The following is a 26,055-nucleotide window of genomic DNA, read 5'->3' on the forward strand; positions in this document are numbered from 1 at the left end:
ATGATGTGTTTGCATATGTGAAATGATTGGCTGAGTGTGTGTGTGTGTGTGTGTGTGTGAGAGAGAGAGTGTGAGAGAGAGATGGTGAGTGCTATATAAGCAGAGAACTGCATGTGTGTAGTACAGATAGAGAAAAGTTTAGATTGGGAGCGGGTCTATGAAGAGATAGATGGTGAAGAGATAGAGAGTGACTATGGTTTATGTGTATAAAAATGGTAATTAAGTGTCCTTGGATGTGTGAAGATATGAATAGGAGCTTTTAAAGTTACTTATTTACTAACATCTTAATGCTGTAATTAATAAACATTTCTTTATTTTAGAAAATCCTATGCCTATTGGTCATTGCTACAAAAAGAGTAAAACAATAGAGAGAATAATATAGGTCAGACTAAAAGCCAGTGTGTCCTTACATCTCCCAAAATAAAAGGGTGGGGCCTGAGGTAAAGGCCCTGGTGGCGGTGTCACTGTGTGGGATTGAAGGTGTTGCTGGCAGTGGGAAAGGCCTTATTGAAAAGCTATTCTCACTGTTAGATAGGCAGGAATACCACAGGCTGTTCCTAGATGCTCTCTGGGACCTCTAGCTCCTTTTCTGAAAAGGATTCCTGCTGCAGGAGCATGACACTCTCCGATTGAAGCCAAGGTGAAGTAAAGGGACAGACTTGGTGGAGGGTCTCACTTCTCACCCGTTCATGAGGTGTCCGCTCGCTGTGGTGCATTGGCACTGGGTAAAGATGTGAGCATGGTAGGGAGTAAGAGGTTGCAGGCATCCCACAAGTTCCTCCATGCATGGTCTTCTTAAGAACTGCAGGAGTTTGGGGCACCCAAACTACTTCATCAGCTAGAATGGGTTAACTGCTGCACCCCGAGAATGATAACTTTGCTCAGCAGATATCAACCTACATCATTGTCTACCTTGACCTACATTTCCTCACAATTTATACCCAACAGTTTATACCCAACAGCCCCTGTACTCTTCTGCCAAACTGTTGGAACTGGTTACTACAGTTGTGGCCTGTTTTCACTCAGTTCTGTTTTACTCCTGTCTCTTCCCCTGTTAGGAAATACCTCTTTATTGTTAATCTGGTACTGAAAGTCATGTCAACTGAAAGATGCCTTTTATCATACATATGTGATAAACAGGAGAGGGTGTGTGTGTGTGTTCATACAAAGCCTATCACAAGCATGTGTGATGGGGTTAGAGGCCATATGGGCTGGATCCACAGAGAGCTGTCAGTCATGCTCTCACCAGCTGCTCATTGGGTGACTGTGAGCAGGGACCCTGCGCATTTTTCAATATATGCATGTAGACTGTTCCTCAACACCTGGAGATGCTCTACGTGCATATACATGTATGCTGCATAGTGTATCTCTGAGACCCCTTCATGTGTTCTGTCAACATACCAGTTGGTTTGAATGACCCCCCCACACACACACACACAAACAAATATTTTCGACACGCAACTTCTTTGTTTGTTAAATATATATAGGACTTAGAAAAGGTCTCTCAGGCTGCAATCCTATGCATGCTTACCTGTGAGTAAGTTCTATTAAACTTAATGGTGCTTATATAAGAGTTGACATGCATAAGATTGAAGTTTGCCTTCTTAAAATATTATTATAAATACCAGTTAAACTTGCCAGTTCTGGCCATACCTTCTTTCTGTAAGCAAGATTACTGACTAATGCAGGGATGGGGGACATGTGGCCCTCCAGTTGTTGCACCACAGTTCCCATCACCATAGCTAATGGTGAGGGATGATGGGAGTTGCAGTCCAACAACTTCTGGAGGGCCACACATTCCCCATCCCTGGGCAAATGGGTAGGAAATATCTCTTAATGGGAACCGTTAGCCAGGAAATAGCAGAAACTTGCTGGGAATATGAAAACCATCAGGGCCTGGTTTTATATCAGGGCCAGGATGGATCTTTTCCCTTCCCAGCTAAGAAATATGTAAGTAAGGTCTATGTGAGAGAGCAAAGCAATAGAAGCTGCAGTTTGGAATAAGGCAGAAAAAGAGATGGGGAGAGAGAGTTGGGATGTGTCAGCTGTAAGCATCTGGGAATACAGGGGTGCCTCTCTCTGGCTGTCTGATGTAGGAGTCAGAGGGTGCAATTAAGGCCTTGGAGGAAGGCTGCATGAGACCCACAGGCCACAGGTTGTGCATCTCTGCTTTATAGGAAACATAAGCGATGCCTCTACCTAGGCTCAACTTGTATATTTGTAAATGCACTCAAAATACTATAGTAATGCCTTAAGTCTCCAGTCATTCCTGCTTCCAAAGGGAATCAAATCCAGATAAGTGCTTCCCGTGGAAGTTTTACTGCTTAGGGAAGTAGAGAGCATGTAACAATATGATGCTGAACCCCTTCCATAGTACAGTTACTTACAATTGCAAAGAATTTGCAGAGTGCCTTTCCAATTGTGAACCTATAGCAAAATTCCCATTGGATTTAATAAATCGGGACCGTCCTTGAATTGTTTTTTTTTAATATTTTGGTTCACATAAATAGTTCAAAATTATGTATTTATACAACTATCTCACTTGTGTCCATATCAGGACAGTATTTTGTAGGCATTCAATACACACAGTAACCTGAGTGAATATTAAGCAGAATCCTCTTTATAAGTATTCCATTGTAACGTGTCTAATTTTTATTCCAGGCACATGTGAATCCAATCAATGTCACGCCACCAATACAAGCTATAGATCAGGACCGAAACATCCAGCCTCCTTCTGATCGGCCAGGAATCCTCTATTCCATCCTAGTTGGTTGGTATTTGATAATCTCACTATCTTTCACAAAGACTGTATTAGCAGCAGGCAGGCATAAATTAAGTGGGGAGTAGAAACCTAATAACTTGTTCCTGCTGAGTCTAGTTTGATAGTTGATATTGTTCTAGGCAAGTATGTTATTGTGCATTTTCTTATTGTGATTGTTTATCCCAAATTAGATTGCTGCTGCTTGAAGATTTAGCTTTGTTTCAGAGTTGAGATAATGAAGCAAGTGCATTAGATGAATCCAAGGAAATGCTTATCCACATTCATAGATTCTGTTTCACTGTGTTGGACTGACAAAAAATGGGGAGGGGAGAAAAATAATAAGCATAAGCAAAAGTAAAAGCTTGTGGAGTAATAGCTCAGTGGAATGTTTGAATGCACAATGCGCTTTTCACATTGGGAAAGCAAGTGAAAGCAGTGTGCATGAAAACTGAGATGGTACTGTCCTGTGAGTGAGGTATTGCCTCATCTCATAACAATATGTATCAGCCCTTACATTAGACTCTTCAGTTGTCATTATTGCTTCTGAGCTCAGAGACAAGTAGACTTTGAAGTGTTCATAGGGTTGGAGAGGAGAGACCATAGTTTAGTAAAATAGAGCATATTCTTTTATTGCAGAAGATCCAAAGTTCAATCCTTGGCATCTTCAGTTAAATGAAAGTGGAAGAATATAGAAAATGATGGGAAAGTCCCTGGAGAGCCACTGTCAGTCAGGGCCAAAGCAGACATTACTTTAAAGACATTAACTAGAAGCTACATCTAAATCAAGTTTCCCATGTTGTACATTGTTTATTTCCTGAACAACCATGAACACTAATTTGTTGCTAAAATGTTTGCTTGACTCTCTTTGTACACATCCTTGAAGTGCTGACAACTTTCTAGAAGCAAGGCCTGAAAGTTCTGACTACATGATCAGTGTTACTTCATAAGATGGAAACTAAATGAAAATGGCCATGACGTTTTGGTTGATAGAGTCATCAATATTCACAATTTGTAAGCTAGACCGAATACAGACCTCAGGTACAGGGCATAAAAAGTACAAGATTGCTCAAGTGGGCTCAGTAGATACTCCTAAAGCGATACAGGATGGAGTCACTTGGAACTTAGTGTCTGTGATATTTTGCCAATCCCTTGCTCCAGTAGGAAGCCCATATTATTAATATAAATATAAATAATATGTGATTTATTTTATTTTATTTTATTTTGATCTCAAAAGTGAGATAGATTTCCCCAAGCATCATTTTTTGACGTACAGAATTGACATACAAAAAAGAGTTAGTCATACGTAGAACAGACCCATTGAAATGAATGGAGCATAAATTAATTTAAGCCTCATTGATGTAAATGGGTCTAGTCCAAGTATGACTAAGTTTGGATCCAACTCAATGTGTTTGACAGAGGTCATGGATCTCCTGGGTCCCAGTCCAACACCCTAACCACTACACCACACTGGTTGTATATATGCATGTCCAGAATTGCACCCTAACAGTATACACTGTAGAAAAACAACATAAATTTTAATATTAATGTATGGTTTGTCATTCTCATGGTGGTTACTATTGTCACATGCAAACCTAGTTTTCTGGAGCTTTCATCATATAGCAACTCACAACAAGAGAGTGTCCTCATCCAAAATGGCCATTAACAGACAGAATATTCCATATGAGCCAATGAGCTTATTATCAACACCCAGATCTTTCCTTCATCACCTAAATTCACCCTAGATGAGCCACCAAAACTGATTGCTATAGATTCCAAGTAGGAAAAATTGTCTGATTAAGAGATCATGGTTACTTATGAAATACAGTGAAATTGGAAATATGGCTTCTGTAGCACCAATGGGAATCACAGCCCTGATCCTCTGTACTCAGAGAAGCAGTCCATTTCAGTACATGAAGGCAGCAGAAGTAATAAAAAAGAGAGAGAGAGAGAGAGAGAGAGAGAGAGAGAGAGAAAAAGAATTAATAAACACAGCACAATATCTTGTGAAATATAAATGAATGAGGGTGACAGAAGGTGACCAAGCAGCATTTCAGTGATGCTTGTTGAAAACACGATGTTTGGTTTTAGATTCTTGGTTTTATTTCCTTGCCAGACTGTTCATTTGGTGAATTAGATTGACTGCTTACATGGCCATTATTTATGGTTTAGTTTAATTTGTAGTCCACTTTATCACCATGTATGGGAGGAATGTGGACTCCTCTGAGCAGCTAGCTCATTGTTATGCTACTCGCAAGGAGCACACAGGTTTTGGAGGATAAGGTTATCAATGGCTACCAGTCATGATGGCTATATATTACCTGTAGTATCAGAGGAAGTATGCCTATCATTACCAGTTGATGGGAAGCACAAGCAGAAGGGTGCTATTGCACTCCTGTTTGTGGGCTTCCCATAGGCATCGTTGGCCCCTGTAGGAACAGAATCCTAGACTAGATAGTCCTTTGGTCTGATCCAGAATGGCTGTTCTCATGTTATTAACTGTTTAAACCTATTAAAGGCTCATTTAGGAGAAGCCCAGCAGTCCCACTCTGCCAAGTGGTGAGATTTTGTGAAAATCACTGTGCTTGTGAAAGCCTGAAGGATAACAGTGCTGGGTGTCTTTGATCCTGAATTGCTCAGATGTCCCAAACTCTCTGGCCTCCAATGCGATATATAATGACATCCACCTTCTGGCTCCAAGTTCTCACCATGAGTTCTGTCCGAAGGCCAAGCCTGTACAGCGTTGTATTAGGGTTGCTCTGGTAATGAGTTACAAATCCAGCTCCACCAATAACAGGCGGTAGCCCCAAACCACTGATTTTCACAGAGCTGTTTTGATCAAGTGAAGTGGCAACTTGGCAGCACTTCCTTTCATCAGAGCATTCTAATAGGTTTGTCTGCCCCAGGAGATGAACATTTAAAAGTGTGGAGACGATTACAGCCCCTCTTATCCTTACTGAGCAATTTGCGTAATTATATACCTAAGTGATTCAAGGATGATTTTTTTATCTGTTTCATCTTTCTCACTATATATCCAGTTGCCCTGTAAAACCCCATTTCTTCTCTCTTTCAACACCTTCAGAATTTGCCTCTCTCTCATTTCTACTTATTAGTTAAACCCCTGTTGCTATTCAGCTATCTCCTATCTTGATTGCTATAATATCATTGTCTGTCATATTTTTCTGAGAATAACAGAAGGGAAAATGAGTATGAACAGACAGTTCATTATATTATAGCTACATTTATAGAGCAGAAACATTTCAGACTTCTCAGTCCATTTGATGTACTAATTATGGTTGGTTTGGTGTGTTCACATTTCATCTAACATATGGCGGGTTCAGAAGCTGGAAAATCTTCCACACAGAGCAGCCCCGTGGAGGAAATAACATCTGTCCAGCTGTGTCCATTGTTACAACAAGTGCCACTTCTCAGAAGCAATTTGCGTGGGTGCAGCGGCAACAGCAATTACACTTGTGTGGTATTGCCGCTGGAAAGCAGCATCTGTTGGGTTTGTGGTTTTCTAGAACTCTTTTTAAAACAATTTTTAACATGTAGAAATCACTATGGAATCATAGAATCGTAGAGTTGGAAGGGGCCTACCTTGAGTCCAACCCCCTGCTCAATGGACCATCGAGTCCAACCCCCTGCTCAATGCAGGAAGCCTGATTCCCAGGCGGTCTCCCATCCAAGTATTAACCAGGGCTGACCCCGAGTAGCTTCCGAGATCAGACGAGATCAGACACATCCAGCCCTTTGCTCTATGTAACATGGAGCATGACAAAACATGACACAAAATAGGAAAAAAGTAAAAGAAATGGGAAAAAAGAAAGAGCAGCGCTTTTCAAAGCTATTCATAATAGATTCAAATAATCGTAAAAGATAAAAAGGTACATAGGAAACTTCCTTATACAAGGCCATCTTATTCATCCATCAATCCCTGTATTTTTAACTGGGCAGAAAGTAGATCTCCAGATGTTTTGGTCTTCAACTCCCAGCATTCGTAACCACGGCCATGCTGGCAGGGGCTTCTAGGAGCTGAAGTCCAAAACATCTGTAGATCTACCTTCTGTCTGCACCTGGTCTACTGTACTTGGCAGCAGCTCTTCAGGGTCTCAGGCAAAGCTCATTCCCATCACTTGCTACTGATCCTGTTAACTGAAGGTGCCAGGGGTTGAACCTGGGATGTTCTGCATGCAAAGCATATTCTCTGTCACTAAGCTGTGGTCCCTCCCCTAGGGCACTCCTAGATATCAGCAGGTCTTCAGGTCGCAGACGATGAACTGACAGTTTATAGGAGAGTTTTGATATGCTGTTAATTTCACCGAGTCCTTTCTGAGCCAGCCTCATTTCTTAGGTTTTGATTTGATTTGTATATGGTACTCTTGCTGCTGTGAGCAAAAACAAAATAGGCCCTGAATATTTATTGGTGAGACATTTGTTTTGTTTTGTACATAATTAAAAAGACATATTCCAGTTCTGGTATTAATTGTAATTTAAACATTTCATTTAAAAAACCTTTATCACCATTTATAAAAACAAAATGCTATTTTACCTCAGCACATATGGTCCAAATCACCTTTTGAGGTTTGACCGTGCCAACCATTACCATCTCCCTTGTTGTAAATCTTATGAATGCTGCACAGTATTCAGTACCGCTGTGAATCCATTTTGTAACCATTTTCTCTACCATGTAATGCTGTAGGAAACTGTGATCATCTTATAAATAAGAAATGCCACATTCGGTCTGAATTTTTTATGTATATGTCCCCATTCCATTTGGATATGACTATTTTTATGTGACAGGGATTCCTTTTTGAAGAGAGATCTCTTAACAAAAGTATTTTCTATCAATATTTACATTTCACCCCCACCCCAAATGGCTTTTTACCTAACAACTGAAGCCTACACATATTTACTTAGGCGTAAGTCCCAGGTAAATTTGCATATGCTTGCAGCTTACATATATAGCATTATAGCTAGATAAATGTGAGCAGAATTCCACTTGTGCAATGGAGTTTTTCATCCCACTTCAATTCATTCCCACTGCAGCTCTCTGTGTATCCCAGAAAGCCTCTCCTGAGGGTTGGGTGACCCACATGAAAGGCCTGGGTTGTGGCACACTCAACAGACACCTCAGTGTGTCTTAGGCAGGTAGGATCTGGGTAGAGTTGCAGGACCTTCATTAACTCATAGCAGACAACGTGCTCCAATGAGGGGTAGTGCTCAACTGAGGCTTTTGTCCCTTTCAGGCAAACTATCCCTCTCAGGCTCCACCCCTTCCTGAAGAGTGGAGAGCCTTATAGTAGTTCTCTAGCCTGAACCTACCATTCTTGCTGATTGTCAGTCAGCTCCTGCCTTGTGCATTGTCTGTGAGCAGGCACTGAGGAGTGTTAGGCCCCTGGTGAAAAGGAGGCTGGTCCCTCAAGAAACACTGTCTCCAGGAGTTTAGCTTGGGGGTCTCTGGTTCAAGGCTCCTGGCTGACAGGCTCAGGTTTGGTATCAGGGTTTAGGTATGGGTTCCATAGCTAACACTATTGTTATTCCTGATCTAGCTGGTTCTTCTCCCTCTGTGTCCTTGGCTGTTGCTTAGGTTCGGGGTCATGACAGGGGGATCGACAAAAATCGGGCAGAGGTCATTTGCATGAGTAGAGCTCCCATTTACGTCCTTGTATTGCAGGCGTAAAGGATGGGACATAAAGAGATGAGACACAGGTGATTGGTATCAAATTTGGCCACATTTATTGATCAATCTGCAAAGGGGAAAAGACCTGGATGGGCAACTAATCTGTGCCAGCAAACTAGCTAGGCACTGTAATGGGTGAAACATTCAAAGCCTGCTGAGTGGCGTCTAAGAGATCGCCACCCCCAGGACTACTCCTTTTGGGGAAGGTGGGCCTTCCCCTGTCACCCCCTCCCAGGCCGCAAAACACTGGGTGAATGAGGTGAGTTGGCCTCACAGGTAACCCTTATGCCCCCTCTGGGGCTGCAAAACCCAGAGCAGGAGGCCTCAGGCATCACCTGTCACCAAAACAGTGCCTCTGAATACTCACCGTCACTGTTCTCATCTGCATTGTCCATCCCTAACAGCCACAGGAGGTCAACAAGCATAATGCTTAGTTGACCCCTTCCCACCTGCGCTGAATTAATTCCTGCAGGCCCCTTTGCAGATCCATCAAGAATATGTCATTACCTAGGTCAGACGGGTGAACCCCGTCATGTCTGTAAAGCTCCCCCCACATCTGTAAAATCTCAGGAGGAGGGATAATCACATCCCCATGCCTAGATTGCCTCATGGCTATTTTTATTTATTATTTATTTATTTATTTATTCATTCATTCATTCATTCATTATTTCATTTCATTCCATTTCATTTCTATACCACCCAACAGCTGAAGCTCTCTGGGCGGTTCACAAAAATTAAAACCAAAGAGCACACAATAAAACAATACAAAATATATAAAACATTAAAACCACAGTATAACAATACAACCAGAATAAAACCTAGCAGCAATGCAGGGATTTAAAATACAAATGTAAAAGAGCAAAGCTAAAAGTCTAGAAAACTAAAATGCCTGGGAAAATAAAAAGGCCTTCACCTGGTGCCGGAAAGAATACAATGTAGGTGCCAGGCGATCCCCACTAGGGAGCTCATTCCACAGCCGGGGTGCCACAGCAGAGAAAGCCCTCCTCCTAGTAGCCATCCGCCTCACTTCGTTTGGCAGGGGCTCATGGAGAAGGGTGATTAACCTTCCTGTGGGCCTGCTCCAGGGCTCGCTGGTCCCAGCCATTCTTCCACATCACCCTAGGAAGCAAACTGGACCAAATAATAAGCACTCCCGGCCAACGGTGCTGGATAATTTGAAAGCTGGCCAAAGCCTGCAAAATTAGATCTTTGACTTTCAAAAAACCTAGGTCGTTCCCCCCAAGGTGCAGCACCAAACTCTGCAGGTGAACCCGCCCCAAACCTTAATGGAATAATGTGGGCAGGAGGTGTTCCCACCACATGCTTAGGGGTGCACGAAACCTACTTACCTGGTCTTGCAGCTTTTCGCGGTGGGGGGGAGGCGCTTCGCTGCTCTCCCCCCGAAGTTCAGGCCGGGGGGGGAGGCTTCCCACCTCGCCCGGCCGAAATTCAGGCCGGGGGAGAGGCTTCCTGCCTCGCCCGGCCGAAATTCAGGCTGGGGAGGAGGTGCCTCGCCCGGCCAAGAAATTAAAAGTTAAAAAAAAAAAACGCCCCCGTGATAGGCTACGTGACGATTAACGTAGCCTATCATGGCTAGATCTGCAAAGTCAGCCGTGATAGGCTACGTAAATCGTCACGTAGCCTATCACGGGTGACTTTAAAAAAAAAAGCGCGTATGCAAATGGCGGCCCCCATAGGGAGCCGCCATTCGCGTTCCTTATTTGGTCCCTGTAGTCTACGTAAATCTTTACGTAGACTACAGCGACCAAATAAGGAACGCGAATGGCGGCTCCCTATGGGGGCCGCCGTTATCCGTACGCACTTTTTTTTTTTTTAAGTCACCCGTGATAGGCTACGTGACGATTTACGTAGCCTATCACGGCTGACTTTGCAGATCTAGCCATGATAGGCTACGTTAATCGTCACGTAGCCTATCACGGGGGCGTTTTTTTTTTTTCGTTTTATTGGAATGGCGGCGGCGGCAGCCGATCGAGAGATCGGCTGCCGCCCCCGCCCCTGACGAAGACCCGACGAACCGCCGCCGGGGCCTGCCGCCGGGAGGGACATTCGGGAAAGGTAAGTCCCGTCCCGGGGGGGTTGTGGGGGGCGGGGTGTGTGGAGAATTTCTCCCCGAAACTTGTTCGGGGGGCCGAACACGTTGGCGCTCGGCCCCCCGAAGTTTCGGGGAGAAATTCTCCGCCAACCCTACGCATGCTACATCTGCTCAACCATAGGCATAGCATGCCAGGACAGTCTGAGCTGGGATCTGCAGCCTAACCTGGAAGCCCTCTGACTGGCTCACAACACCATTCTGTGTCCACATATTAACACACGCCCAGGTTCCCATCCAATCCACAGATCTAAAAGGGAAAATAGAGCAGTAAAAACAAGTACAGGATGAACTTGACAGTATTACTGTCCAGGGGGAGGCTGCACATAAGCCTGGAAAGGCTTAGAGCACCATCTGCCTGCCGCCTTTACCTTATCAGGTGGGAAACCCAGCAACACAGCTATTGAAGCAGTCCCAATTCGGAAGGAATGCTTACCGAAATGGAACTTGCCCAAACCTAGAACCTTCAAGGCGAAATGTGTAATTGTCCAAAATTAGTATTTCATCAATGAGGAACCATCAAAGTGATGGAACAAAGGACCATCCTCAGACCCCCCTAATTTCCCAGAAAGCTACTAAAGCCCTGACAAGGCATAGGTCTTCAACCAGAGCAGGGAACAAGGACACTGTTGTACCCATACCCTTCTTATCAGTCTTAGACCATCAGAAGCACATATGAATAGCCTGCAGGAAAAATTGAACATCCTGAAATTGTAAAGCCCTTCCAGATACGTTGCTCCTAGAGACCAGTTCAGAAATCCTGAAAGCCCCAAAGAAGGCTGTCAATGCAGCAGCATGAAACAAGGTAACCTTGCAAGGAAAGTTGCATATAGTTGGCCACAATCCTTGGAGTCCTAACAAAATGTCAGGGGAAAGGGGGCGCCTTGAGTCAACAATTGCAGGTAACACCCAACCCAGTCCCTGATGGTACGCTGCACCTTGAAATCCATGGTGTTATCAGGCACACCCTTGAATTTGGACCAGAAGGCAAGCGCCGTAAGCTTGCCTCCAATGGTCCTAGCTGAGAGACCCTTGCCCCAGGAATGGACACAGAACTGCAATAGGTGATGCACCAGGATGGGCCGCAATTGTGGCAGATGCAGTTCCCTCCGAAAAGCAAAGAACTCTCTACCTGCCGTGTCGTAGGCAGCCCTGGTACCAGGAGCTATGGAATGTATCGTAGCTGGCTCTGCCTCAATCTGCCAGTCTCCCAGAGCACTGCCAGCCTAGGTTCTGGAAGTGCACATGCCCAGGGGGCCAGCTCCCAGAACCTTTCCACCTGGTTACGCGACAAAGCATCAGCAATTGGGTTGTCAAGGGCAGGTATGTGCCTGGCATGAAACCATATATTGTGTTGCAAACAATTCAGGGTGAAGGCTTTCACCAGGGACATAACTCTAGGACTTCAAGAGGATAAGTTGTTGATAACCTGGCCAGTGGTCTGGTTGTCACACCAAAAGTGAACCACAGAGTTGGCCATTTGGACTGCCCAGATATGCACAGCTACATAGATGGGGGAAAATTCCAAGAATGTGAGATCTTTACAGATTCCCTTGGCCAACGAGCTTTCAGGCCACCACCCAGAGCACCAATGATCCCACCAAATAACACTGAAGCCCAGCGAACTGGCGGCATCTGAATGAATCTGCAGTTCAGCCTTGAGGAGGAACTCTCATCTCCAGAAGTTGAACTGTTAAACTCCTGTAAAAACTGAAGCCAGATTGTGAGATCCCGATGCATAGCCAAAGAGACCCTGATGCAATGATCTATCTATCTATCTATCTATCTATCTATCTATCTATCTATCTATCTATCATCTATCTATCTATCTATTTATTTATTTATTCATTTCATTTCTATACCGCCCAATAGCCGAAGCTCTCTGGGCGGTTCACAAAAATTAAAATCAAACAACACACAATAAAACAATTTAATATTGTGGTTTTAATGTTCTATATATTTTAAATTGTTTTATTGTGTGTTGTTTGGTTTTAGTTTTTGTGAACCGCCCAGAGAGCTTCGGCTATTGGGCGGTATAGAAATGAAATAAATAAATAAAAATAAATAAATTAAAATATATAGAACATTAAAACCACAATATAACAATACAACCACAATAAAACCTAGCAGCAGTGCAAGAGTTTAAAATACAGATTTAAAACAGCAAAGATAAAAATTTAGAAAGCTAAAATGCTAAAATGCCTGGGAAAATAAAAAGGTCTTCACCTGGCGCCGAAAGGAATACATTGTAGGCGCCAGGCGAACCTCACTAGGGAGCTCATTCCAGAGCCGGGGTGCCACAGCAGAAAAAGCCCTCCTCCTAGTAGCCACCCGCCTCACTTCCTTTGGCAGGAGCTCACAGAGAAGGGCCGCTGAGGATGATCTTAAGGTCCGGGCAGGCACATATGGGAGGAGGCGATCCTTCAGGTAACCTGGCCCCAAGCCGTTAAGGGCTTTGAATGTTAACACCAGCACTTTGAATCGGGCCTGGAAATGGACTGGCAGCCAGTGCAGCTGGAAAAGTACTGGCGTAATATGAGCTCGCAGGCCAGTCCCTGTTAACAATCTTGCTGCCCTATTTTGGACCAGCTGAAGTTTCCGGACCGTTTTCAAAGGCAGCCCCACGTATAACGCGTTGCAGTAATCCAGACGAGAAGTTATCAGAGCATGGATAACTGTAGCTAGGCTATCTCTGTCCAGATAAGGGTGTAGTTGGTATACCAGCCTAAGCTGATAAAAAGTGCTCCGTGCCACTGAGTTCACCTGTGCCTCAAGTGACAGTTCTGGATCCAAGAGCACCCCCAAACTACGAACCTGATCCTTTAGGGGGAGTGCAGCCCCCTCCAGAACAGGTTGAATATCACCTAGCCGGGCAGATGAACCACCCACTAACAGTACCTCCGTCTTGTCTGGATTGAGTTTCAGTTTATTAGCCCTCATCCAGTCCATTACCGTGCCCAGGCACTGATTCAGAACAGCCACTGCCTCACCTGGTTTTGATGAGAAAGAGAGGTAGAGCTGGGTGTCATCTGCATATTGATGGCACCTCAGCCCACACCTCCGGATAACCTCCCCCAGCGGTTTCATGTAGATGTTAAACAGCATGGGGGATAAAATAGAGCCCTGTGGAACCCCATGGCATAATTGCCATGGCACAGAGCAATAATCCCCCAGCACCACCTTCTGGAATCGGCCATCCAAGTAGGAGCGGAACCACTGTAGTGCAGTGCCTCCAACTCCCAACCCAGACAACCTATCCAGAAGGATACCATGGTCGATGGTATCGAAAGCTGCTGAGAGGTCCAGGAGAATCAACAGGGTCGCACTCCCCCTGTCCCTCTCCTGGCAGAGGTCATCCCACAGGGCGACCAAGGCAGTTTCCGTTCCAAAACCAGGCCTGAAGCCCGATTGAAATGGATCTAGATAATCCGTTTCATTCAAGAGTGCCTGGAGCTGTCCTACAACCACCCGCTCAAGCACCTTGCCCAGGAAGGGGATGTTGGCCACTGGCCTATAATTGTTAACATCCTCTGGGTCCAGGTTAGGCTTTTTCAGGAGTGGCCTAATTACTGCCTCTTTTAAAGCGGCAGGCACCTCTCCCTCTCTCAAGGAGGAATTTACAACCTCCTGGACCCAGCTGGACAACCCCTCCTTGTTTGATTTAATAAGCCATGAAGGGCAAGGGTCAAGCACACAAGTGGTCGATCGGACTTGGCCAAGCACCTTGTCCACATCCTCAGGCCTCAGTAACTGAAACTCATCCAATAAAACTGGACCAGACGGTGCTCTGAATGCCTCTACCAATGGAACTGCATTAATGGTGGTGTCCAATTCATGACGAATCTGAGCGACTTTATCCTCAAAGTGCCGCGCAAACTCGTCACAGCGTGCTACCGAGGGTTCCACCGTCTCTCTCCCTGGCCCAGAATGTAACAGGCCGCGAACCACTCAGAAAAGCTCCGCTGGACGACACTGAGAAGATGCAATGCTGGTGGAAAAGAACTGTCTCTTTGCCACCCTCACCGCCACAGAGTAGGCTCCCCGAAACTTCGGGGGGCTGAGTGCCAACGTGTTCGGCCACCCGAAGTAGTTTCGGGGAGAAATTCTCCGCACCCCCCGCACCCCGCACCCCCCCCCCCAGGACGGGATTTACCTTTCCCGAATGTCCCTCCCGGCGGCGGGTCCCGGCGGCGGTTCGGCAGGTCTTCGACAGGGGCAGAGGCAGCAGCCAGTCTTTCGACCGGCTGCTGCCACCGCCGCCATTGCAATAAAAGTTAAAAAAAAAACAAACGCCCCCATGATAGGCAATGTGACGATTAACGTAGCCTGTCACGGCTAGATTTGTAAAGTCAGACATGATAGGCTACGTTAATCGTCACATAGCCTATCACGGGTGACTTAAAAAAAAAAAAGCGCGTACGGCTAATGGTGGCCCCCATAGGGAGCCGCCATTCCCGTTCCTTATTTAGTCGCTGTAGTCTACGTAAAGATTATGTAGACTACGGAGAAAATAAGGGCAATGCTATTTGCGTTGCCCTTATTTTCGCCGTAGTCTGCGTAAAGATTTACGTAGATTACAGCGACCAAATAAGGAACGCGAATGGCGGCTCCCTATGGGGTCCGCCATTTGCGTACGGGCTTTTTTTTTTTTTTAAGTCACCCGTGATAGGCTATGTGACGATTAACGTAGCCTGTCACGGCTGACTTTGCAGATCTAGCCGTGATAGGCTACGTTAATCGTCACGTAGCCTATCATGGGGGCATTTTTTTTAACTTTTTATTTCGTGGCCGGGCGAGGTGAGGCGCCTCCTCCCCAGCCTGAATTTCGGCCGGGCGAGGCGGGAAGCCTTTCCCCCCCAGCCTGAACTTCGGGGGGAGCAGCGAAGCCCCTCCCCCCCACCGCGAAGCAAGCTGCGAGACCAGGTAAGTGGCTTTCGTGCACCCCTAGGCTCGATAGTGGGCTTTTACCTGTGTTCGGTCAGACTCAGCACGAGTTTTCCTCCACCTGCGTTCTAGCCGTCTCCCCTCTTGCTTCATTGCCCTCAGCTCAGGTATATACCAAGGAGCTGGCTGGGCTCTGCTCAGAGGGAGAGGGCGCTTGGGCGCGATCGTGTCAACCGCCCGAGTCATCTCTGCATTCCACAGAGCGATCTGGGCTTCGACAGGAGCACCAGCCATACCAGCAGGAAAATCCCCCAGAGCCCTCTGGAATCCATCGGAATCCATTAATCTCCAGGGGCGGACCATTTCAATAGGTCCCCCACCCTTGCAGAGGGGAAAGGCCGCCAGGAGTCTAAACCTCAGCAGGAAGTGATCTGACCATGACAAAGGGACAGATGTTAAGTCCTCCACTTTCAGATCACCATCCTCCTGCCCAGTCGAGAAAACCAGATCAAGCATGTGTCCTTTTATATGCGTTGGGCCGATGACATGTTGGGACAGCCCCATGGTTGTCATGCCGGCCATGAAGTCCTGAGCCACCCCGGATACAGCGGCCTTGGCATGGAAGTTGAGATCCCCCAGGACCATCATCCTGGGAGTCCTCAACACCAAGTCCGAGACCACCTCCGTCAGCTCAGGCAGGGAGTCTGATGGGCAGCGGGGTGGGCGGTACACCAACAGAATCCCTAATCTGTCCTGGGTACCCAACACAAGGTACAAACGCTCAAGATCTGCACTCGAATGAGCAGGAAGCCTGGAGAGGGAGATTGAATTCCTATAGACCACAGCAACCCCCCCCTCCCCGACCCTCAAGTCGGTGTTGGTGCTGCACCGAGTACCCAGGAGGGCACAGCTGGGAGAGAGTGACCCCTCCCAGTTCCCCCACCCAGGTCTCAGTAATACATGCCAGGTCAGCCCCCTCATCCACAATCAAATCATGGATGAGGGAGGTCTTATTTTGGGCCGACCTGGCATTCAGCAGCAGCACCACCAGACCCGAGGGCAGACTGGTAAGGCTGCCAGGAACCATCAGGTCGGGGGAAGAACCAGAAGAGGGGACAGCCGTAAGATGTCTAGCCCCTCTTCTCCTCAGCTGGCCTGTTAATCCCCCAACGCCATACCTCCCCCTGCCCGTGACCACAGTTATGGTGGCACCTCCCCCACCCCCTGAGTTGCCCAATAGTCCTCCCAGGCACATATTAAAATGTTAGAATATAAAATGCACAACAGTTTAAAAGAATATAAAAGATAAAAGAGATAAAAGAGAACAGCAGCTAAGAAGGAGCAGATAAAGTCCACGTTTGCCCCTTTCCCCTTGTCTTTAAGCTGCTGCCCTCTGCTGCTGCTATTTGCTGCTGGTACTGTGGCTGCTGGTGTCTCTGGAGAGGCAGGTGGGTGGGTCTTCAGATCCTACGCGACTCCAAGTGCGACGCTAAGTGCGCATTTAGCGTCGCACTTGGCGCGACGCCGAGGCGCTGACTCTGGCAGCCCCACCTTAAGTACCTGTGGGCGGGGGCAGAAGCAGGCTCAGGCTCAGGATCCACCCGGTGCAGCTGCTGGCTGGTCCTCCTTCCCCAGGCTCCTTCCCACAGCCTGTGCATGGCCCAGCAAAGCCACTTCAAAAAGGCCTGGGGCAACTATTTTGCAGGCAAAATTTAAATGCCCAACCACCTCTGGGAGAACATGCAGTATAACTTTCCAGGAGCGCATAATTGCAAGCATCTTATCACTCAGGATGGTGAGCTTGTCCCTTGGGAGTCTGCAGCACTGATTGACAGTGTCCAGCTCAATGCCCAGAAACATTAAAACAGATGATGGGCCCTCTGTCTCCTCATGCGCTAAGGGGACCCCCAATTCATCTGACAAAATGCAGAAATCTTGCATTGTGCTGAGTCCCTGGGTCTGGCAAACAGAAAATCATCCAAATAATGGACGCCACTCTGTGCCACCATCTTGTCTGTCACTGCCCATTCTAAGAAAGTGCAAAATTTCTTAAACATGGCATAAGAGATGGAACACGCCATGGGAAGGGCTCTGTCCAATTAAAATAAATCCTGAAAACAGAACCCCCAAAGGTCAAAGTCTAAAGGGTTGACTGGCAAGATGTGAAAAGGCAACTTTATGTCTCACTTTCCCATCAATGCCTCTTTCCCACAAACCTGCACCATAGACACTGTAGTGTCAAAGGAGGTGTAACACACTGAACAAAGTTGTTCTGGAATCTCATTGTTCACAGTTCCACCTGTAAGGAAAGGCAGGTTATAAATCACCCTGTATTCCGCTGGCAACTTGTTAGGCACAATCCCCAATGGGAAAATGCGCAGGTTGGGAAATGGCCATGTTGTGAATGGACCCAACACCCTCCTGGCAGCAACCTCCTTATCAATTTGACTCTCACCAATTGTTCCATGCTCGGTACTGACTTCTGACTTTTAGAAAATTTGGCCTTGCGTTGACCTTGAAATGGTATTCTAAACCCTTCAGTAAATCCTTGCTATAGGTACATGGCATTCTCCCTCTGCGGGAACCACCTCAAGATTGGGCTGAAGGGGCCCAATCCTAACTGGGCTGGGTCCCTTTGGGAAGAGGCTATTGCCTTCCCATGGGTTTTCTGCTCCCTTGCCCATCTTGGCCAGAACCACGCCAGCCCTTAATCTTGGGACAGGCAGTGCATGCATGCTGACTGCCACAAATGTTCCATTTGTGGCAGAACCTGCATGGCTGTCAAGAGCAGGAGCCCCGGGAACTGAACTCCCAACAAAGCAAGCGGTGTTGAACTGCCTGCCCCGCGCTCACCCGAACAGCTGAAGCAAGTTGTTGATTGGCCAAGATATGACCACTATCAGATCTCTCCCCAAAACCTGGTCTAGTTGGAGTCATAAACTGCAACCAGAAGCCCTGATCCTTAAGGTCCCAGTGAAGGGAAGGGTCAATGGCAGCCCTCACACAAAAGGACTTGTCATATGCAAACCAAGCCCCACCCTCATATTTTGTGTACGCACAATAATAAATGTTCATACACAAATAATAATGTCAATGTACTTTGTAGGATCTACCCTCATTCTGGAAACTTTTGCTGAAGGATTCCCATGTAAATCAGAAAACCCGGCAGCCAGTTGACCCAAGTATGGGCAACCTTCTTACTTCTGCCCTTTTCCTGATCTTTGTCCCCAGACTTGTCCTTAGATTCTGGTTTGCAAATAATATGGAAAAAAATCTATGAACTCCCCCCCGCCCCGGAGAATCTTTTCCCTGGTGGCAGGCATAAGGTGAAATCCCAAAAGGGTAGATGTACTCCCTGTTGGGATTGCATCCTTCCCCACTTTCATGAAAGGGTCTTTAGTTACAGGATTCCATTGGGTCTGCCCCACTGTGGCAGGTCCGGCACAAGCCGCAGTTATGGGGGAAAGCTGCTGTGTGCTTACCTGAGTTGATGTGGCAGATGACACCCCTGTAGAGTCTATAGGATGCATGTTGCAAGACACCACCGTGGAAGAGGTGGAAACTACCTGCATACTGGCAGGGACTGAGATGCCTGGCAAGGTAGGGGGCATCACCACTGCCCTTACAGACACGTTGGGTATTGTTACCATTGGGGGTGGGGCTGGAGTTGTTACCATAAGTAGCAACCCAGACCTGGCTGGCAGTACAGCTCACTGGTTACAGCCAGGCTGGAAAATTGGCCAGCCCACCCCGGACATCCATGGCAACTATCCCCAAGGCCCAACAGGGTCCCCACCTACCCAAGGGGAAATGAGCCCCGAAGCTGTCTCACCTTGGTCCAGAATTGCTAATGGAGGAGCCTCCGAAGCTAGCCCTTCCCCTTCTTGCCCCCTTGCCCTTTCTTGGGAGGCGTCCTGCCAGTAGTAGTGGGTAACTTGGCCCCACACGCAAAGACAACACTCTCCCACAACAGACTGAAGACACGGGACGGGGGGCAGTTAGATTCAGACTCTGGCTTTGCTGCCACGTACCCTACCCCAATATGTGCTGCCTCAACAAATCCCCACCCCTTTGGGCTACCAGTCTCCTGCAGACCCAACTGAACCAAGTGACCCCCCCCCCACAAGGAAAAGGCCCCAAGGCCCACACTCCAAACCTCGGGCCTGCTGGCCCAGCAAAACGCAGCCCAGACACTGGACCTTGCCCTCTCTGCTCCTGCAGGGAAATGAAGGGGCGACCCAGAATGCAGGAGGAGCCGAAAGGGCTGTGACAGCAGCCGAGGCTCCTTCCCAGCGCTCCACCACATGCCCCAAAGCTCCAGCAGGAGGGTGGGCAGCAGGAGCCCTAACTATACCATGCCACCATCTCAGAAAAATGACACTGGGAGCTGCTGCTCCAGCTCAGGCGCGGCACGATCTGGGCCAAAAAGCAGCCGTGCAAGCATGGAGCCAGTCTCTGATTAATGCCTCAGCCGCTCTGAACTGCCAGCACACAGGCCGACGCCATCTCTTTGTCGGCTGCAGGAGCGCATGCTGCCAGCCCTGCAGCTGTGTTTCGAAGAGCTGTTGAGGAGCGGCCAGAGAGCTAGAATTGCCTCTCGGGCCCTTCCCTCCCAGTAGCACCACCAGAGACCGCTAATGGTAGTGTCGCATCTCTTCTCTCTCCACCGCCACCCGCAACAGCCACCACCACCACCCCACGGCCAGGCACGCTGGATGGGGAACGGCATATTCTCTTCAGAGGTATTTTTTAAAATATCATTTGTAAATACTGGTAGAAACATTTGTTTTTTACTTCACCGGTTCCATTAATTTGATTATAAGGTAGAGCTTTATCACATCTAAATGAGTGTTTATAATGATCAAGCACTTGTGTTTGCCATAACTTAGAATTCAATTCAGATTGAAAGATTCATAATTCATTATGATCAGTGGATATACAGTAGGAACATTTTTAAAAATATATTTATTCCATACTGTGAATAAAGTGTCAACAAAGAAGATAAACATAAATTAAAAACAACAACTGTTAGACAGCCTTATCTATACTCTGTGAGATGTTCCTCCCTTTCTATGGCTGTATTTATAGAAATGTTGTACATAACGATTTGCTAGCATCACAACATGCCATTCCAAATTTATAGAATAGCCTCCCCACCCCTCTAGCTACCAGACTTACAGAATAATTGACTTTATGGTTTTGCTGGTATAATAGAATACAGCTGCTCTATTCCCTTTTAAGTCTTCTTCTTCAATAACTTGATAGTTCCTATTCATTGCATAGGATTGTTTTCATGCTATGATCTGACAAAGACAATCAGGGCTCATTTTAGTGTACACTGTGAATTTCTCTAGGATTTCCAGAGTTAGTCATCTCCACTCTCTGCAGTCCTTCGAAAGAGATGGAGAGAGGGAGATGAGTGGCAAGTCTCCTACCCCGTCAAATTTTCATACCACAGCCCAATCCTCTACAATTTACAGTAGTGTTTTGCTTTCTAAAACACCATTTTCTTAAATACAACCTCTGTATTGCAAATGTTTGCTTCTCATTGAAGTAGAACTAATGAAGACCAGAGTGGCCTATTATTATTATACATTGAAATATTACATCCTTCTAAAGCTCATTCCATTCTGTGTTCGCTTTCCATCCCCACCGTATCACACACAGCTTCATATTGTCTCTTTTCCTGTGTTCATCATTAGAAGCAATGTTCTAGAGTAGCTTTGGATATTCTGATGCTGCAGAGGAACAAGTGGTATATGAGTGGCTGCCTGTTCTTCTGCATGTTCATACATGAGCCCACATTGGGTCTTGAGTGGATGACCTGAGGATTTCAGGCAGGGATTTAGCCTGTGAGCACAACCTGGCTCTGACAAAGGAAGAAATTGCAGAGGGATCCACCACACCTTCCAAGGAACCCTCCTTATTAAGCCAGAGCAAAACAGGTGATAATTGCCAAACTCTTAACACACACACACACACACACACACACAGCTTCTGCCTTGCTTGCTAGTCTGAACAACTCGGAGATGTTCTCTTCTTGACTACAGAACCAGGAGCCAGATCTTATGCTGGCAGTACACTAGGTCAAAAATACTGCTTTAATATTCTGCCTTCTTGGGAATGTCTTTGTGCTGAGAGCCTGTGCATCTTCCAGGGAAATGTAAAGGTTGTATTTTATGATGTTGTGGAGGAATAGAAAGTATATATAACCAAAATCAATGGGGTTATTTGGCACAAATAAAATGTAGTTAATCCAAACATATTTATTGGAATGATGTTACACTTACTACCCCTAGAATCTGTCTTGTAATAGCAAATGTTTGATTATCGATCCCATCTCAGCAGTCTATGCAACTTGTATGGAAGATCCATTTCAAACTGCAGCCATGAAACTAACTCTTTTTCTGTATGCATGTGCAATGGAATAAGGCATTCATCTGCTCTGTGCATGGGTGTCCCCTATGCAGAGATCTCCAGCACAGCATGGGATATAATTGTTAAAACTCGTAAGTGCTGCTGCATTGGGAGAGATGGGGTATGCAGTTGAAAAGTAATGCTTGTAAGAAAACAGTCCTAGAAACCTGTTTCCTACTGGAAAGGTGAGATGGTGTGGAGAGGTTTTTTTCTTTCTTGTTACATTTCAAATAGGTGTCTTGTTTTTTCGGTTTCCATTCAGAGTTGTTAGTTGTCTTTTTTCTTGAGTAGAAATATGGATGCACAGAGCAATAACATTTTTCTGCACTTTTCTTGCGTGCAGTCTTCCAGATACTGGAAATGCCATACACATTCTTTGTTGTAAGGGACAAACTTTGAATCTAGCCACAGGGATAAGAATATTTCAGAAACATTCCAGGAATGTCAGGGAACGGGCTATAGGTCAGCAAAAGAGTGCATGCTACGCATGCAGAAAGTTGCAGGTTCAGACCCTGGCATTTATGTACGTATGTATTTAATAGATGTAATGCTCTACCCGTTAGTCTAAAGCATGAGTTGGCATCTTGTTGCCCTCCAGATATTTTGGCCTACAACTTCCATCAGCTCTAGCCAGCATAGCCAATGGTGAGGGATCATAGGAGTTGTAGGCCAAAACATCTTGAAGCCCACAAGTTGCCCTTCCAGGGCACCTTACAGTTAAAACACCAAAACAATCCAATACAAGTATATAACCATATAAAATCACACCACAGACAAAATAATAATAAAATGAATCCTAAAATCATTCAAAAGCTGACCAGAATAAATAAGTTGTCAGGGTTTTCTAAAAACCAACAGAGCATCTCCAGGTAAGGGTGTGAAAGACTGCTATCTGAAACCCTTAAAATCACTGTAGACAATGTATGGATCTGACTGTATCTAAGGCAGCTTCATGTGGCTCAATATACCAAAGCTGCTGATCAGGGTTACTCTGCTAAACATATCAGCACCCTCGACATTTCCAGGCATCTCTCTACTGTAGAAAAAAAAAAGTCTGCTGAGGCATCCCAAACTTATCAAAAGTGGTGATCAAGGTACGGAAAGACAGGTTGCTTGTACGCACATTTGTCAAGTATGCATAGTTCTTTTTTTACCCAGTGGAATTAATTTTGTTCCTTTACTGTCGAATGAAGTAAATGCATTTTTAAATAAAGTTGTGTCTCTCCATACTGATCCTTCGTCTCAATTATCTGTTCAAACCTCACTGTCTTTTTACAGGGACTCCTGAGGATTATGCGCAGCATTTCAGTATGAATGTTACGACTGCTGTACTCAGCCTCCTAAAGCCAATAAACAGGGATTTGCACCAGAAATTTGATTTGGTTATTAAGGTAATTCAACTGAATTCTCATTGCCATGCATTTGTACATTGCTAAGTAGCAGAGCCCATGGAGGATGTGAGGGTTCTTAAAGAATTGTCAGCATATACTCAGGTTTTCTTCTAAGCGAAAGGTGACCCCTATGAAAATATGGATTCATAACCTGTGATCAATTTAATGACATATTGTGAGGAACTCATCTACATCACTGTAATAAGTGCTTTGACAATAATGTTGACTGAGGTGGATGGGAGGGGGGAGGAGTTATGTACTTGGCACTTAAGAAGCACAGCCCAGCAAGAGTTATCTGGGACATAATGCTACTGGTTGCATGCCTTATGTCCCAAACCTATGCATGTTTACTCAGAAGAAAGTAACAGGATTGCAGCCTTAGCTACAATTAACTTTTTCTGGTTTGTGCTTAAAATGTTCGTAGTTATATTTAAAGTTTAAAAAATACTTTAATATGTTGCATTCAATATTTCTGGCCACAATTCAACACAGAGTTAGGGGCTCTCAAATGATTCAGAGGGCTTACATATGCCTAACTTGGTGCTTGTCTTTGAGGGGGGTATAGGGCTTAAAAACATGAGCCCCACGTTTTCTCTGAAGTGTGGCTTTCTGTAATACAATCAACATAGTCTGCAGCTGTTTTAGACTTTGTTTTTCTGAGTCTTATACATAATGTTTTCTGAGGAAGAGTGTATGCACTTTAAGCCTGCAATATTTTAAGAAATTAATAAGTAAATGAAAATAATAAATTCTGCAGGTGGACTTAGGTTGCAATCCCCAGCCCTCCAGATGTGTTGGACTACAACTCCTAGCATGCTGGGGAAGGCTGCTATACACTCTTACATGGGAATAGATTCCATTGAATTGGATGGGAATTATTTTGAGTAGACATGCCTAGGATTCCAGCCTCAGGCAGCCTTCTCTCCCGGTAGACAACACTTTTTGTGTTGTCCCTACAAAGTGGAATCCCAGCGTCTGTTGAGGAATCCAGATTACTATTGCCAATGGTGCTTTTCGACAAGACCCAGAAATCTAGCTTGCTGACAAGATGGAAGTGAAGCAGCCCAATGTAACTTGATTTTTTCCCAGTCAGCCCAGTTCCATGTGGAACCGTATCCTGAATGCAAACATCACTGTGTAGTGGGAACAATTATTACCTGAGTCCATCCACAGTATAGAAGGAATTAATGCACCCCTTGGAGCAAAGGAGGGATATAAAAGTAAGAAACAAATAAATAAATTAGTAGTTGTTGATCACTGTAAACCAGCTTTCCGCAGCTTCCAGATGGTTTTTGGATGTCACCAGCCAGCATGGCCAATGGTCAAGAATGCTGTGGGTTGCAGTCCAAAATATCTAGAAGGCACCAGGTTGGGGAAGGCTGCTGTAGACACATTTATTCTTCAAGTGACACAGAGCATACATAAGTAGCTGTATATCCAGGTAGGTGGCCATTGATTACATTTCTTAATGAAACAATTAATTTTCCCTCCTTACCTATTACAGTACTTGTCTCATTTGAATGTCTAAAACATACATGGCCTGTAGTTAATGCAAATGCCTCCACACAGTTGCAGGTTCAAATTCACATTGGCAAAGACTTGTTAGTTTATACTGAAACATACTAATGCTAGGGTAACCAAGTGCAATAACTCTACACCAGTTTAAAAAATCAATTACAGTTGTATGTGCCCATGTTCCACTGGCTGTGTGTACTAATGGATTATTTTACAGACATTATTAGATTCAAATTACTGTGGTTGGTATGCAGTTGAGTGCCTAATAAGTAAGGGTATCAATCTGTGAGACTAATAATATGCCACCACATGCTTGAATAATATCATTTAGCACAATGGTGTTGAAAGATCCATTAAACTGGCAAGATGTGGCAGATTTGCTTATTTGGGCTTGTGTCTTGCAATATGTAACTCAGCAAAATACCTGAGTTTTAAATTTGAACGCATACATATTCAGAGAGCTAACTGGGTCCATCCTTTCAAAGATTTCCTTGCCAGTTTTGATTGTGCTGCCTAAAGATTTTTCCATCCATATCCATCGTAACTTCTTTGTTATTAACTTGAAGGAAGTTCCTTCCTCTCTCTCCTTTCATAACCAATTGTTTAATTAAATCAGCACTTCTTTAAGATTTGTTTTTGGATTAATTTTCTCTTTCATTGTTTGCAAAGCTTCAGATTGGTGTTCAGTTAATGAATAGTGCTGAAAGGCTCATTTGTGTTTTCTGTATTGGGAATATTATTCTAATATTATATGTTCAGAGTACATTCTGAGTGTTCCTGTGAAGTGAATCAGCATACACCAATACCATAAGACTTGAGAAAGTTGGGTTCTCTGGGGGAAAAAACAGGATTCAGTGGATCTTAGAGGCAAATCAGACATTACTTTAAATGTGTGTCTACCAGCTAAGTGCTTTTAAATTTTTTACTCTAGAGTAGGCATAGCGGCCCCAGTCCAGGTCAAGCCCCTAGCCTAGGAGTAGGGAGGCTCTTAAGAGCTGGACTAAGCCCCCTCTGGCTACTCTAGAGTAAAAAATTAAAGAAGACATAGTGGTTAGACACATGTTTAAAGTAATGTCTGTTTTGGCTCTTAAGACATTTGGCTGGCTGTTTGACTTTTCAGGCTGGGGAAGAATTAAACATTGCCTTCCTCCCCTAACCACTTTTCCTTTTTAAAATTTCACTCCCAAAGTAGCTTTGCTTTAAAAAAAAAAAAATGGTACTGGAGCACTGCTACACATTTTCGTATGTAACATATAGTTTGCTTTAAGTAAGATATCTTTATCTGGATATAAATATG

At 45.3% G+C, this 26,055-nt stretch overlaps 1 protein-coding gene across 3 annotated transcripts in view; it reads left to right on the plus strand.

Annotated features, from left to right (window-relative positions):
• PCDH15 (protocadherin related 15) overlaps window positions 1-26,055 on the plus strand; it is a 1,185,684-nt gene that overhangs the window by 844,788 nt on the left and 314,841 nt on the right. For all 3 annotated transcript variants that reach the window (XM_084845696.1, XM_084845694.1, XM_084845693.1), the window contains 2 exons: window positions 2,662-2,770; window positions 23,131-23,243. In XM_084845696.1, coding sequence (XP_084701822.1) covers window positions 2,662-2,770; window positions 23,131-23,243 — 222 coding nt within the window. The remainder of the gene's footprint in view (window positions 1-2,661; window positions 2,771-23,130; window positions 23,244-26,055) is intronic.

The sequence above is a fragment of the Heloderma suspectum genome, chromosome 3 (genome assembly GCF_057233095.1).
Source record: "Heloderma suspectum isolate Gila_16-S chromosome 3, 16-S_ref, whole genome shotgun sequence".
Classification (NCBI taxonomy): Eukaryota; Metazoa; Chordata; class Lepidosauria; order Squamata; family Helodermatidae; genus Heloderma; species Heloderma suspectum.